The sequence below is a fragment of the Pelobates fuscus genome, chromosome 5, assembly GCF_036172605.1.
Source record: "Pelobates fuscus isolate aPelFus1 chromosome 5, aPelFus1.pri, whole genome shotgun sequence".
Classification (NCBI taxonomy): domain Eukaryota; kingdom Metazoa; phylum Chordata; class Amphibia; order Anura; family Pelobatidae; genus Pelobates; species Pelobates fuscus.
The window spans coordinates 323,665,110-323,678,957 of record NC_086321.1 but is presented as its reverse complement, the minus strand read 5'-3'; the positions used below and the strand labels follow the sequence as shown (position 1 = coordinate 323,678,957).

General features: G+C 41.1%; 1 protein-coding gene across 1 annotated transcript in view; it reads right to left on the bottom strand.

Annotated features, from left to right (window-relative positions):
- NOA1 (nitric oxide associated 1) overlaps positions 1-8,909 on the bottom strand; it is a 46,648-nt gene extending 37,739 nt beyond the window's left edge. Inside the window, exons 1-2 of the mRNA XM_063457384.1 lie at positions 8,477-8,909; positions 5,551-6,388 (exon numbers count right to left, since the gene is read on the bottom strand). Of these exons, the coding sequence (XP_063313454.1) occupies positions 5,551-6,388; positions 8,477-8,812 (1,174 nt within the window). The 5' untranslated portion in view covers positions 8,813-8,909. The remainder of the gene's footprint in view (positions 1-5,550; positions 6,389-8,476) is intronic.
- Positions 8,910-13,848: the final 4,939 nt, after the last annotated feature.

Here is a 13,848-nt window from a genome sequence, read left to right as displayed (position 1 = left end):
GAAAAAAAAAAAAAAAAAAAAAAACACATTTCTACACAAACATACTGTGTGTTTGTGTGGTGTGTGTATAGTGAATGCAGTGTGTGTGTGATGTGTGTGTGTGTTTGTGCCGTGTGTATATAATGAATGCAGTGTGTTTGTGCAATGTGTGTGTATATAATGAATACAGAGTGTGTGTATAGTGAATTCAGAGTGTGCGTGTTTGTGTAGTGTGTTTGTGCCGTGAGTGTTTGTATATATGAATTCAGAGGGTGTGTTTGTGCAATGAGTGTTTGTGTAGTGTGTGTATATAATGAATGCAGAGTGCGTGTGTTTGTGTAGGTATGTTAAGGGTGTAAAATGGGGTGGGGGGCATTTTTATATTTGTAACTTTTGTTATTATTTTTTTTTAAATAATGTTTTTTAGTCCCCCCTCCCTGCTTTTTACTTGGCCAGGGAGGGGAGATATGGCATTCCCTGGTGGTCCGGTGGCATGGACTGTGCAGTGGGGTCTCGAAGCAAGCTCTTACTTACCTTCCCAGCAGCTCCCTTGTCTGACTCTCGCGGCATGTGTGCCGCGCGGAGCATTGCCATGGTAACCCGTGGCAACGCTCTGACGGCCGCGGGACTCGTGAGAGTTGGACAGGGGAGCTAAAGGGAGTTGCTGAGAAGGTAAGTAAGCGCTTGCTGCGCCCACCAGGACCGCCGCGGGCACCCTATGACCTGATGGCGGTCCTCGTCTGCATTATCTGCAATATCGGTATTGGCCGTTACCGATATTGGTGAAAATACAGAATATCGGCCAATAATATCGGCCAGACCGATAATCAGTCGATCTCCATCAGGAACACAAACATGTATTCCTGGCCCCGCTTGTCCACCGTAGCCCCCTTAAAAGGTAATACAACTTACCTTATTGCCAGCGCCTCGCCCCCAATCAGCCTCCTTGCTGACATCACCAGAATGTATTATTTCATTGGATTGGCTGAAATAGGAAAGTAGGCGGGGCCAAACGCCAGCTTGGCCAATCCTTAGAGATACATTGAATCAATAGTTACATAGCTGAAAAGAGACTTGCGTCCATCAAGTTCAGCCTTCCTCACATACCGTATTTTTCGCTCCATAAGACGCACTTTTTTTCCCCTCAAAAGTGAGGGGAAATGTCTGTGCGTCTTATGGAGCGAATACTTACCTGTCTTGTAGCGTTGGCCGGCAGCACAGGGCACACCGCGGCACTGGAACTTGAATTTCAGGTTCCGGTTTCCGGCGGGACTGAAAGGAAGTGTGCACAAGCTGAGTGCACACTTCCTTTCAGTCCCGCCGGAAACCGGAACCTGAAATTCAAGTTCCAGTGCCGCGGTGCGCCCTGTGCTGCCGGCCAACGCTACAAGACAGGTAAGTAATTATGGGACAAGGGGAGGGGGAGGGGGACAGTATGGGAGAGAAGAATATGGGAGGGGGGGGAATGAAGTCTATGGGGGGGGGGGAGAGATGAAGTCTATGGGGGGGGAGAGAGAGATGAAGTCTATGGGGGGGGGAGAGAGATGAAGTCTATGGGGGGGGGGAGAGATGAAGTCTATGGGGGGGGAGAGAGATGAAGTCTATGGGGGGGGGAGAGAGATGAAGTCTATGGGGGGGGGAGAGAGATGAAGTCTATGGGGGGGGGAGAGAGATGAAGTCTATGGGGGGGGGGAGAGAGATGAAGTCTATGGGGGGGGAGAGAGATGAAGTCTATGGGGGGGGAGAGAGATGAAGTCTATGGGGGGGGAGAGAGATGAAGTCTATGGGGGGGGAGAGAGATGAAGTCTATGGGGGGGGAGAGAGATGAAGTCTATGGGGGGGAGAGAGATGAAGTCTATGGGGGGGAGAGAGATGAAGTCTATGGGGGGGAGAGAGATGAAGTCTATGGGGGGGAGAGAGATGAAGTCTATGGGGGGGAGAGAGATGAAGTCTATGGGGAGGGGGGAGAGAGATGAAGTCTATGGGGAGGGGGGAGAGAGATGAAGTCTATGGGGAGGGGGGGAGAGATGAAGTCTATGGGGAGGGGGGGAGAGATGAAGTCTATGGGGAGGGGGGGAGAGATGAAGACTATGGGGAAGGGGGGAGATGAAGACTATGGGGAGGGGGGGGAGATGAAGACTATGGGAGAGAGGAGAAGACTATGGGAGGGGGGGGGAGAAGACTATGGGAGAGAGGAGAAGACTATGGGAGGGGGGGGACACTATGGGACAGGGGAGAAAAAAAATATTCTGAACAAAACTGTCCCATAGTAAGAAACACTATGGGACAGTTTGTTCAGAATATTTTTTTTCTGGGTTTCTTCCTCTAAAAACTAGGTGCGTCTTATGGTGAGGTGCGTCTTATGGAGCGAAAAATACGGTATGTTATTGCTGTTGATCCAAAAGAAGGCAAAAAACCTAGTCTGAAGCGCTTCCAATTTTGCCACAAACTAGGAAAGAAATTCCTTCTTGACCCCAAAATAGCAGTCAGATTTATCCTTGGCTCAAGCAGCTATTACCCCACTAATTAGAAATTATATCCCTGTATGTTATGTTTAAGTATTTATCCAATTGCAGTTTAAACATCTGTAGCAACTCTGACAAAACCCCCTCTTCAGGCAGAGAATTCCATATCCTTATTGCTCTTACTGTAAAAGAAAACCTTTTCTTTGCCTTAGATGAAATCTCCTTTCTTCCAGCCTAAATGTGTGACCTCGTGTCCTATGTATAGCCCTGTTTATGAATAGATTTCCAGATAAAGGTTTGTACTGGCCCCGAATATATTTGTATAAAGTTATAAAGTTATATCCCCTTTCAGGCGCCGTTTTTCCAAGCTAAACAAATTAAATTTTTTTTAACCTTTCTTCATAACTAAAATGCTCCATTCCTTTTATCAATTTTGTAGCTCGTCTCTGGACTTTTTCTAGTGCCATTTCATCTTTCTTTAGAACAGGCGCCCAAAATTGCACAGCATATTCAGCATATGCAAGCATAGAGACGCTGAACGGCAGTGCTGCACAAAAGTACCTCCTCCAGTGGCCATCTGAGGAGTGGTCACTGGAGGTGTCCCTAGGAGGCAATGTAAACACTGCATTTTCTCTGAAAAGGCAGTGTTTACATGAAAATGCCTACAGGGAATGATTATACTCACCAAAACAACTACATTAAGCTGTAGTTGTTCTGCTGACTATAGTGTCCCATTAAGCAAAAAGAGGGAAGAATAGCTTGCGTCATGAGAGAGAATATCTTCCACACCTCTTTGCTTCTAGCTCTAATACCGCTAAGACTAATTATTCCATGATTATTAGTTAGCTATTAGTTGAAGATTGTTTTTTTGTGCCTTGGAATAAATATTAAAGGGTTACTCCAACCATCATAACCACTACAGCCCACCCAGTTCACCCTTGTAATAGAGCAAACCATTTTGCAATGGATTGTCCTCTTACCTGGGTCCAGCTGGCTCCTGGTCTCCTCTGTAGACAGGTTTACAATATCCAGCTTTTGCAGAGCTGCAAAAGTCAGATAATAAACCTGCCATTTGTTCACTTGGCTGAGAGATAGAAACATGCAGAGAATATGATATGTCAGACCAGAACTCTTGTACTGGGCTGACTAATGGCGCCCCAGTGACTTGGCCCAAGGTGGAGTTACGACTCCAAAAGCAGAGGGGTTATACTTTGTATGTGCAGTGTTTCACAGCAAAATGCTGCACATAGAGACACCAGGATCCATGACCACTTCAAATTGGAGTAATCTTTTAATAAAGATTCTGAAGAACAAGATGGAGTTTCTATCTATTGAGTTTAGCAGATAAAATGCCACTAATGTAAAACCAATGCCTGTAAGTGGGAAGTAGAAAATTCACTACATGAATAGTAATAATGGCCAGTAACATGTGGGCCCCATAGTGCTGTGAATTAGTACCTTGGAAAAAAAAATTGCTTACTGGAGGTGTTGTGTCTTTTTTATTTTGGAAAATAATAGAGCCAGAGCTGCCTTCTGCAGTCTCAGATCGTTATTAGTGCTACTTGCAGTAAAATGCATTCTGGGAGTTGTTGTTCAGCTATTAGCGTTTTACAGCAGAAACCGGACAGGTTAACTACAATTCCCAGAAACTTCTGACATGTCCATAAAGCACTACTGTGCACACATTTGTGAGAAGCTCAGTAATGTCATAGAATGTGAGCATCACCACTGACCACTAAGTAACTGCCTAGTCTGTGTGGAATCCACTGTAAAATAAAAGCCTAAGATGTATCAAAGATCTTGGATTTTTTTTTTTTATGCATAGATCTTAAAGGGACACTATAGTCACCCAGGACACTATAGTCACCCTCACAGCTCAATGAAGTGGTCTGGGTGCCAGGTCCCTCAGAGAAACTGCTATGTTTACATTTGGGGTTAAGCCAGCCTCTAGTTGCTGTCTTCCGGACAGTCACTAGAGGCACATCTGCGATGCTGGAGGCAAATTTCGCCTCCATCGCGCAGAGCATCCATAGGAAAGCATTGAGAAATGCTTTCCTATGGATACTTTGAATGCGCGCGCGGCATGGAATGCGCATTCCGTTCCAGTGACATCGGACGGGGGAGCCAACGTCGGACGGGGAAGAGAGGTCACCGGCGCTGGATTAAGGTAAGCTGTTGCAGGGGTTTTAACCCCTTCAGCGCCACAGGAGGGGGACCCTGAGGGTTGGGGCACCCTCAGGGCACTATAGTGTCAGGAAAACCGCTTTGTTTTCCTGACACTATAGTGATCCTTTCATGCTTTATCTATATAATTTGAGAATTGAAAAAGGTGACCCTATAAACAAATACCATTTGGAACACAACGTACATACAGATTAGATGATCAGCAAACAAATAGTAAGTCTAAACATACTATGTTCATAGAATTAGCATTCTTTAATCACTTAATATAAGTCCCACATTAGTAAAATGTAGGTTTTAACCCCTATCACATTGATATTACACTTCGCATTTAAAAAATATCGGATTCTGAAATATAACCATTTTACTTGCCTGGAAAATATCAACAGCACACAGAGCAAATAAATAGATAAATCCATGTGCGGGGCAATATGACCCCCCACATTAGTATATAAGGGAGGTATTGCTGCACAGTCACTAATAACGTAAATGGTGGAATCTTGCACTGGACCCCCACGTGGGCATCAGATGGGGGCTTCAAATTAAAAAAACAGGGAGCAGAGAATAGCAGCCCAGATGCTAGTATTATTACAGTTAGCAGCCAGTAGTGGGCAATAGTTGCCCATTCACTCGTGTACAATTACAGTGAGCAGCCACTGGTTGTTAGAATTTTAGATGGCATCAAATCCAGTCGATAGTCTATAAAAATATCAGCTGAAATCAATCAATATTTATCAATCATTTCTGGCTGATAGAATGGAATAGTGCCCAGGAACACATTCTAATCTACAATATATTAGAGTGCACTGCAAGCAAGCAAGCAAGCGCTCCCTGTATATTAGGTGCTGTAATAGCTACACTACTATTATGATAGTTATAACACTGGTTTTATTAAAACACACTTTAATATTTCGTCATATATTACCTGGCCATGGAGAAATGGTTGCTGCCTTAATGATTTCCGATGCCTTTGCTTTGCTATAATCGGACTGCAACAAACTGTTAAACAGAGTTGATTTACCAGCATTGGTGGCTCCTACTAAATATACATCTCCTTTATATTTCCACGAAGTCTGCAAAGCAGTAATCAATTCTTCTACACCATAACCGGTTTTAGCACTTATTAGGCGGACATCCGTAATTTTTCCGTTTCTATTAATTCCTGCGTTTATACAGTACTGTTTCAGCTGGCCTTTGATGCGCTTCAGGTACCCGTTAGAATCACCAGGAAGTAAATCAATTTTGTTTCCTAAAACCATAACAGTTTTGTTTACACCCACAATATCTAGGATATCTGGAAAAACAGAATTTGGAATATCAAGCATATCCACCATGAACAGTACCAGTCCTTCCTTTGTTTTAATGTTGCTCACAATATTCCGGTACTGCTCCTGTGACACTGAAACGTTCAGAGCCTTTTGATGGTGGACAAGTAAAAAGCACCGTTGGCATATAACATCCTCCGTCAAGTCTTCAGATTCCTCTAAAATTTGGACATACTTTTCACTAGGTACAAAGCCAGGAATAGATGGATCCAAGCTATGCATTAATGCACCACATCCCATGCATTGCTTCTCACTCATAGGAAGGTCAGGGTTTGGCTGTCCAAATATTTTATGTTCCCCTTTTTGTTTGTTCGGTTTCTTTTTGTTATTTGTAACAGGTGTGTATCCGACATCCCTAAATTCTATGTCTGAAATCAGTTCATGTTTGAACTCAATCTCTTTCAAATGTTCATCCAAAAAAGGCTTGAGAGCTGTAACCTGCATTAAAGAGTACACAAGTAATGCATGTTATTGATAAAATATTACTGTGTACAAACAGATGAAAACCAACACGTAATATTATAGCAAGTTGAAATCATTGCATAAAAAAAATTTAAATAAAAATCGCATCAATATAAAGAGACATTAAAGGGACACTATAGTCACCAGTACCACTACAGCATGGAGACACTGAACTTTCCTCAGAGATGCATCGATTCATCTCTATGAGGAGATACTGATTGGCCAGGGCTGTGTTTGACTTGTGCTGACTTTTCCCCTGATCTGCCTCCTCACCGTCTCATCCAATCCTAGGGGAAAGCATTGTGATTGGCTCAGACCACCACAGAAGGCAGATCAGGGGCAGAGGCAGCAGCTGCAGACTTGAATACAAGGAAGATTTGTATTATATTTAGGGAGGAAAGGGGGGCATAAGGGGTGATAAGAGATGAATAAGAGATTAATTTTTTGGTATTTTTTTTTTTTTGTGCAGGAGATTACAAGGTAGTGACATTCACCACACAGCAGCGTGTTTAAATATGTACTGATGTTATACACAGCATGAGATATTGCACATTTTTATATAATTATATAAGTATAGCAAGCTTGGCTAAACAGTGTAATCGCTAGAGTAAAATAAGATAGTCATCGCTTAACAGTGCTAGATTATCCATATCTATATAGGTAACAACAATCAACAAAGGGTTCAGACATATGTGAAATTTGAGTTATAATAGTGTGTCCATCGAGAACTAGGGATGTGTATATAATGTACAGGCAGAGCCTTCACACAAAGGGACTTCCCAGTCATCCATTGGGATTTTGTGAGCATAGAGCCTCTATCAGCTTTTAAAACTAGTAACCAGCAGTTTTTATGTTGATGGCAGGCTTAAAACTAGGTGGGTGCCATGACGGTACAGTCAGACGAGATCATAATATGAAATAAGAACACAGCATACTACTGTACCATTCATCAGAATTAATAATATATGCTCACGCTGAATTTGACCATAGATGGGTAAGTATGCATAGCATTAAGGTTGGACGTGTGCACTAATAATGTTGTGGCTATGACACTGTATGACAGCCCTTCGGGTGATGTGCATGAGAACTCAATAAAAACAAAAACATATCCAGGCTGGATATATAAGATTCGAGACATTCAACAGATTATACCTCGTTTTAAAACACTAACATATTGATGCAGGTGGTTCAAAGAAGCTTGGCTTTTTCACATTTTTCATATTTTAGCCAGGCTAGCATACAAGATAAGACAACAAAATGGGTTTATTATGCAAAAGTGGGAATATTATCATCAAAAGGGTAAAAAATTAGTAACATAGGAGAAAAGGGACACAAAACATAAGACACACAAAAGGGGGAAAAGCATGTGTAAAAGGCCAAAAGGGGGTTAAGAGACACACAGACAATGATACATTTTGGGGTGGCAGAATGCGTCTTCACCTGTGTAGCCAAAAATCCTTGCAATGCTCCTGACACTTCTGCATTATCAGTGTCAATTTTGCCCAACCTAGATGCCACTGGTTGGCTGAAGAGTGTTGGACTAACCTTCACACAAAACTCTTAGTCAATCACCTTCATCCAGGTTGATCGCAATTGACAAGGATAATACAAAACTGTTAATTCTGCATTATCAATGCACCCGGGCTGACACTGGATGTCCTCATGCAGAGTGTGAAGACGTCCAGCATCAGTTAGGCGACAAAAAGTCACGACCTGGAAGCACCTCTAGCAGAGGGGGAGATAACCCTCCAAGGTAATTATTGCAGTTTATCAATAACTGCAATAAATACAATTGCGGGGTTAAAGAGACAGGGGCACTGCACCCAGACTACTTCAATGAGCTTTAGTGGTCTGGGTGCCTATAGGGTCCCTTAAATGTGTTGACATTGAACCCATAAAGATGCCAGGACACTATAGGCAGCATACCCCTCTGAGCAAGCTTTATAGGTTATGTTGCTTAATGCCAATTTACACCAGTCTCAAAGAGACAGATAATACTGTGTGCATCAGGTAAGCTCTTGCTCCCCAAATTATATTGTATTGTTCTGTAAATAACACAATCACCTGTTGTTGCAGTGTCTTCTGTACCACATCTCCCACTCCTTTGGTCCCCGTGTCCTGCTCCTCTCTGGCCTGCCGCTCACACTCATTTTGGAGGTGCCTTTCGTAGTCATCATCTCTCTTTTTCTCAGCATCAAATTCAATGAACTCAAACTTCTCTTCTTCCAGTGACTTGTGAGGAATCACTCTTCCTCCACGGGCACTGCTGCCAAAATGCCTGAATAAAACTGATGGGTGCTCAGTTACGCAGGGCAGCGTTTTGCCAAGGGGCAACGATTGCAAGCTCTTGAGCCCAGCTGCTGTGTGCCTCAAACTTCGAGCTGCCGCGACGCAAAGCATGCTGCTACAAAACTGTGAATCGGAGAGGCGCACATGTGCAAATTAGAACATGCATTACAGAGAAGACATGGCAGGAGCGAGAGCGAGGCTTGGAACGCAGCTCTATCCGGTGTTGCTTACTGGGCTTCTCACTTCCTGGTTGGCAAGGTCATGTGTTGCATGGTGCTGGAATTCTATTCATAGTCTATCAGCCTCTTCTTATTGTAAATGTGGTTAATAAAAATAATAATAGTATTTAACAATTTAAAGCTGGTGAAATAGCATTATATGTTATTAACAAAAGTCCTGCCCTGTTTTTAAAGTGACAATAATATATCAGCCAAGCATCATTTGTACAAAGGGCTTTTAAATTGTTTAACACGTAGTTTTTTTCCCACTTTAAACTGAGCCTTGGTAAATAAGGTTTATTGTTTTAAATACATTTAGGAACCTATCGGGTCAATGGGCTATTGCATAATTAATAGTCAGTTTGCTCTACAAAGAACATTTGGCTTCACAGAAGTATAAGCCTTGATTTAATATTGTGTTTGTGTCTATGTGTGGGGTGTGGTAGGGGCTGAAGTGTGTCTGTGTGTGGGCATTGAAACTGTAGTGGAGGGGACGAGTGTGGGTGGTGTATGTGTGGAAGAGATAGGGGCTGTAGTGTGTGTGTGTGTGTGTGTGTTGGGATAGTGGTACTGTATTGTGGCTTGTAGGGGAATAGGGGTTGTTCTTTATATGTAGTGAGTATAGGCGCTGCAGTGTGTTTCAGGGGGATATTGTCGGTAATTCTGTGCACGAAAAGCATGATGAGTTATTTACTTTTAACTGAGGAAGTGAATTTGAGGAATAAAAGTAGTCTGAGTGACAGCACCTTTCCCCACCAACTAAGGATGACAGCCACAGCCTCCACACATTCACACATTGCGCGCTACAGGTAGTCTACCTTATACATGGAACACCACAAGCAACCCCCCTCCCCACACAGGAATTTCACAAGCAGCCTCCAAATACAATACAATATTACAGACAACCACACCAAACACTCTATTTTGCTATTTGGTATTCTATGTGGACACCAATGATAAGGCACTATGAAACACAGAAAAGTGCTGTACTGAACAAACACATGGCTTTTTCCCTTTGCGAGGGCTATTCAACTGGACTCTGTGAATTGGATACCCGAAAACAGATTATATGAGAACTCTGGCAACGAGCAAAAGCTCAGAAAAACTCACTAGCCTACCCTTTGGTTGATCCCCGCTTAGGTCTCAAAATGTTTTTTTTCTCACTTGTGCCATTACAAACAAAATCTATACATAAAAGTAATCCCACTGATAAGGGCAGTCCAGATATGAAATGCCAGCAAGTTTCCTCTGCACAAGCGATACAGCAACGTTGGACAATCGTTTTGGCCTTTTTTCGGCATCGTCAGTGATGGCTAACCTTGACGCCACAAATTGTTTCTGGACTACATTTCCCATGATGCTCAGCTAGCTTTTAGACTCTAAAAGCTAGCTGAGCATCATGGGAAATGTAGTCCAGAATCAATTTGTGGTGTCAAGGTTAGCCATCACTGGATTAAGTTATACCTGTCTAGGGTACACTAAGCACCTGGTCAACATCTGGATTACAGTTTTACCTTTGGGAGACCCTAAGTAAATGAATTGAAACAAAAACAGAGACTATGAGAACTCTGAGAATGGAAAGAAGCATAATAGCTTGCTCTAAAGTTAAAGGAACACTATAGTCACCTAAATTACTTTAGCTAAATAAAGCACTTTTAGTGTATAGATCATTCCCATGCAATTTCACTGCTCAATTCACTGTCATTTAGGAGTTAAATTACTTTGTTTCTGTTTATGCAGCCCTAGCCACACCTCCCCTGGCTATGATTGACAGAGCCTGCATGAAAAAAAAAAACTGGTTTCACTTTCAAACAGATGTAATTTACCTTAAATAATTGTATCTCAATCTCTAAATTTAACTTTAATCACATACATCTTTCAGGGTCTAGCAAGCTATTAACATAGCAGGGGATAAGAAAATCTTAATTAAACAGAACTTGCAATAAAGAAAGCCTAAATAGGGCTCTCTTTGCATGAAGTGTTTATGGAAGGCTGTGCAAGTCACATGCAGGGAGGTGTGACAAGGGTTAATAAACAAAGGGATTTAACTCCTAAATGGCAGAGGATTGAGCAGTGAGGCTGCAGGGGCATGTTCTATACACCAAAACTGCTTCATTAAGCTAAAGTTGTTCAGGTGACTATAGTGTCCCTTTAATCCCTGCTCAGGTCTCAAAATACTTTTGCTAACTTATCCTGGAGGGGCATCTGTCTGACATGCCCACTTTGGGAGGCGTGGTGTCATTGGTTATAACGCAACATTCCCCCTCTCTGTCCGTACAACCGGCTGCACCAAATTTAAATAGATGGGCCAATTTTGGGCCAAAATCTGGGAATGGGTACCGATATTTAAACTTTACATTCTGATATCAAGATCTAAATCGAAAAAACTCCCCAAACAGCTTTATTGCATACATATTGTACTGGCCAAGGTTAGCTCAAATTTAAAACCATATTGTAATACACGGCTTTATTGCATCCAAGATATTAATAGCTAGAAGTTGGAAAAAAATCCCAAGAAATTATGTATTTACAATGGAAGATTCAAATTATTTTACAACTTAAGGTGGAAAATGGATTGAGTTGGATGAATAATTAATCAATAAAAAAAAAAAAGAATGCTGTCTTCAAAAAGTTCTTGCCTTTTTCAGCTCAAATGGTTAAAAGAGAACTATATCTAAGAAAATCAATGTATTAAATCCTACTCAGAGATATACATTCCTCTCATGGAGCTCAGTCATATCTCCTTTCAATTGTTTGTCATTTGTTATTGTATTTTGTTGGTAAATGTCTATGTTTTCTAAGTTTGGATGAAATTTTAATATTTTGAAAACAAAATAAACATTATATATAAAAAAAAAAAATGTTTTGTGTTCTGAAAAGTGGTCTAAACTTCCAAAGGTGGGGCAGTCACCACGGAAGCCAGTGGAACCAGCAGAGACATTACATTGGTGACGCCATCCCTTCTCCATGTTTTCACCCGATATATAACTGCCTTATTTCACCTATCTGGCCCTATTCAACCTATAGGGATAATCTCCAAAGTATCTCCTGACTATTTTTTTTTTTTTTATGTATATAATCTTTATTAAAAAGCTTTTCTTTTCTTTTTTTTTTTTACATGCATTATTACAAGCAGGTAAGAAAACACAGATTAAACATTAGGCATTTACACAATAAGAATAAAATGGCATAGGGTGTGTATAAAATTATTACAGTTCAATCATAATTTGGCAGTTTTCAGACCAAAGAGGAAGAGGTTAACTGTATGTAGAAAATTCTAAGGGCCCTTTCCTTTTCTTTTTCCCTCCTTCTCCTTCTTCACCCTTCATCCCTCAATTCCCCTTTACTCCTTATCTTTATTTTAAGTCCCTTCCTTATAGATTTCTGGATTGTCATTGATTTAACCTACCCTAGCCAATAACAAAACCTAAACAGAGAGAAAGAGAAAGAGAAAGAGAAGAAGAGAAAAAAAAAAAAACTCTCGCCGAGGGTTGGTCCCGAGTCAATCTTAAGGACCTGAAAGGCAACATTCATCAATCATTCTATCTGTTAATCAGGTTCCATATGACCACGGGTATCCTGAGAGCGAATGCGCAGGGTTCGCCACCCGACCACAATTCCGCTGCATGGAAACCCTAATGTACATTAAGACTCATTTCTACTACCTAGTTTTATAATCCATTTCTGCCATTGTTCAATTCGCGGATTAAAATAATGCTCTTGTCTTAAAATCCCGATTTCCATTTTGCAATTATTCAAGATCTGCTGTTTTATCAGCTCCCAAGTCGGGGAGTCTGGAGTTTTCCAGAATCTTGCAAGAGTAGCTTTAGTTTCTATGAGAATATGGATTATTAATTCTTTTTTATCCTTTGGAATTGTAGGCCAACCCAGATGTAATATCATAGAACTACAAGTATAATCAAGATCTACCTCTATTGCTTCCCTGCAGAATTTCGCTACCTTTTGCCATAATGGAGATATGATCGGGCATGACCACCATATATGAACATAATCTGCTCTCAATGAGGCGCATCGCCAGCAGAGATATTGAGATCCTGGATATATTTTTGTTAATTTAGCTGGAACATAATGCCATCTATTGATAACTTTATAATGACTTTCCGATAGGTTTAGGCAGTGTGAGGCTTTCATTACTGCTTTATTGGCCTTAAGCCATTCATTTCTCATAATAATAATTTGTAAATCTCTTTCCCATGCTTTTAAGGCTGGGAATTCAGGGATTGACTTATATTTACTAGAAATTTTTGAGCTTTTGGAAACTAAATTTTTATTATGTCTGGTGTTTATCAAATTTAGGAAAGTTTGTAATTCCTCAGAAATCTCAGTTATTCTATGTCTCATTAGGAAATGTTTTATCCTTAAATACGCAAAACTTTCTCTATAGGAAAGCGAAAAAGCTTGTTTGATCTCCTCAAAAGGTCTAATTTGTTGATGTTGGAATAGCTGATCTATTCTATTAATACCTTTGCTTAACCATGGATCTAGATTTAAATCCTCAATATTAGTGGACAATACATGCAGGTGTAAATCAATAATAATTTTATCTTCAATTTTGAGTCTTTTTTTCCATATTCTCCATTGACCCAATAAATTAGCTAGAATTAAACCCATATCATCTCTCTCATACTTGTATATACTCCAAAATAAAGTCATTAAATCCGGAACTGCCGCTTTTCTAGCCTCGATTTTTTCCCATGATTCACCCCTAGAGCTCTCTTTCATAGAGGATATAACATGCGCCAATGAACAAGCTTCATATATGTCCGTGATATCAGGGACTCCCATCCCTCCCAGCTTAGGCTTTAAATTCAAATTTTTTTTATTAACCCTGGGTTTTTTCCCCAGCCATATATATTTATCTAAAGCAGATTGAATCATCATGAGCCATGGCTTAGGCATCTTCAATGG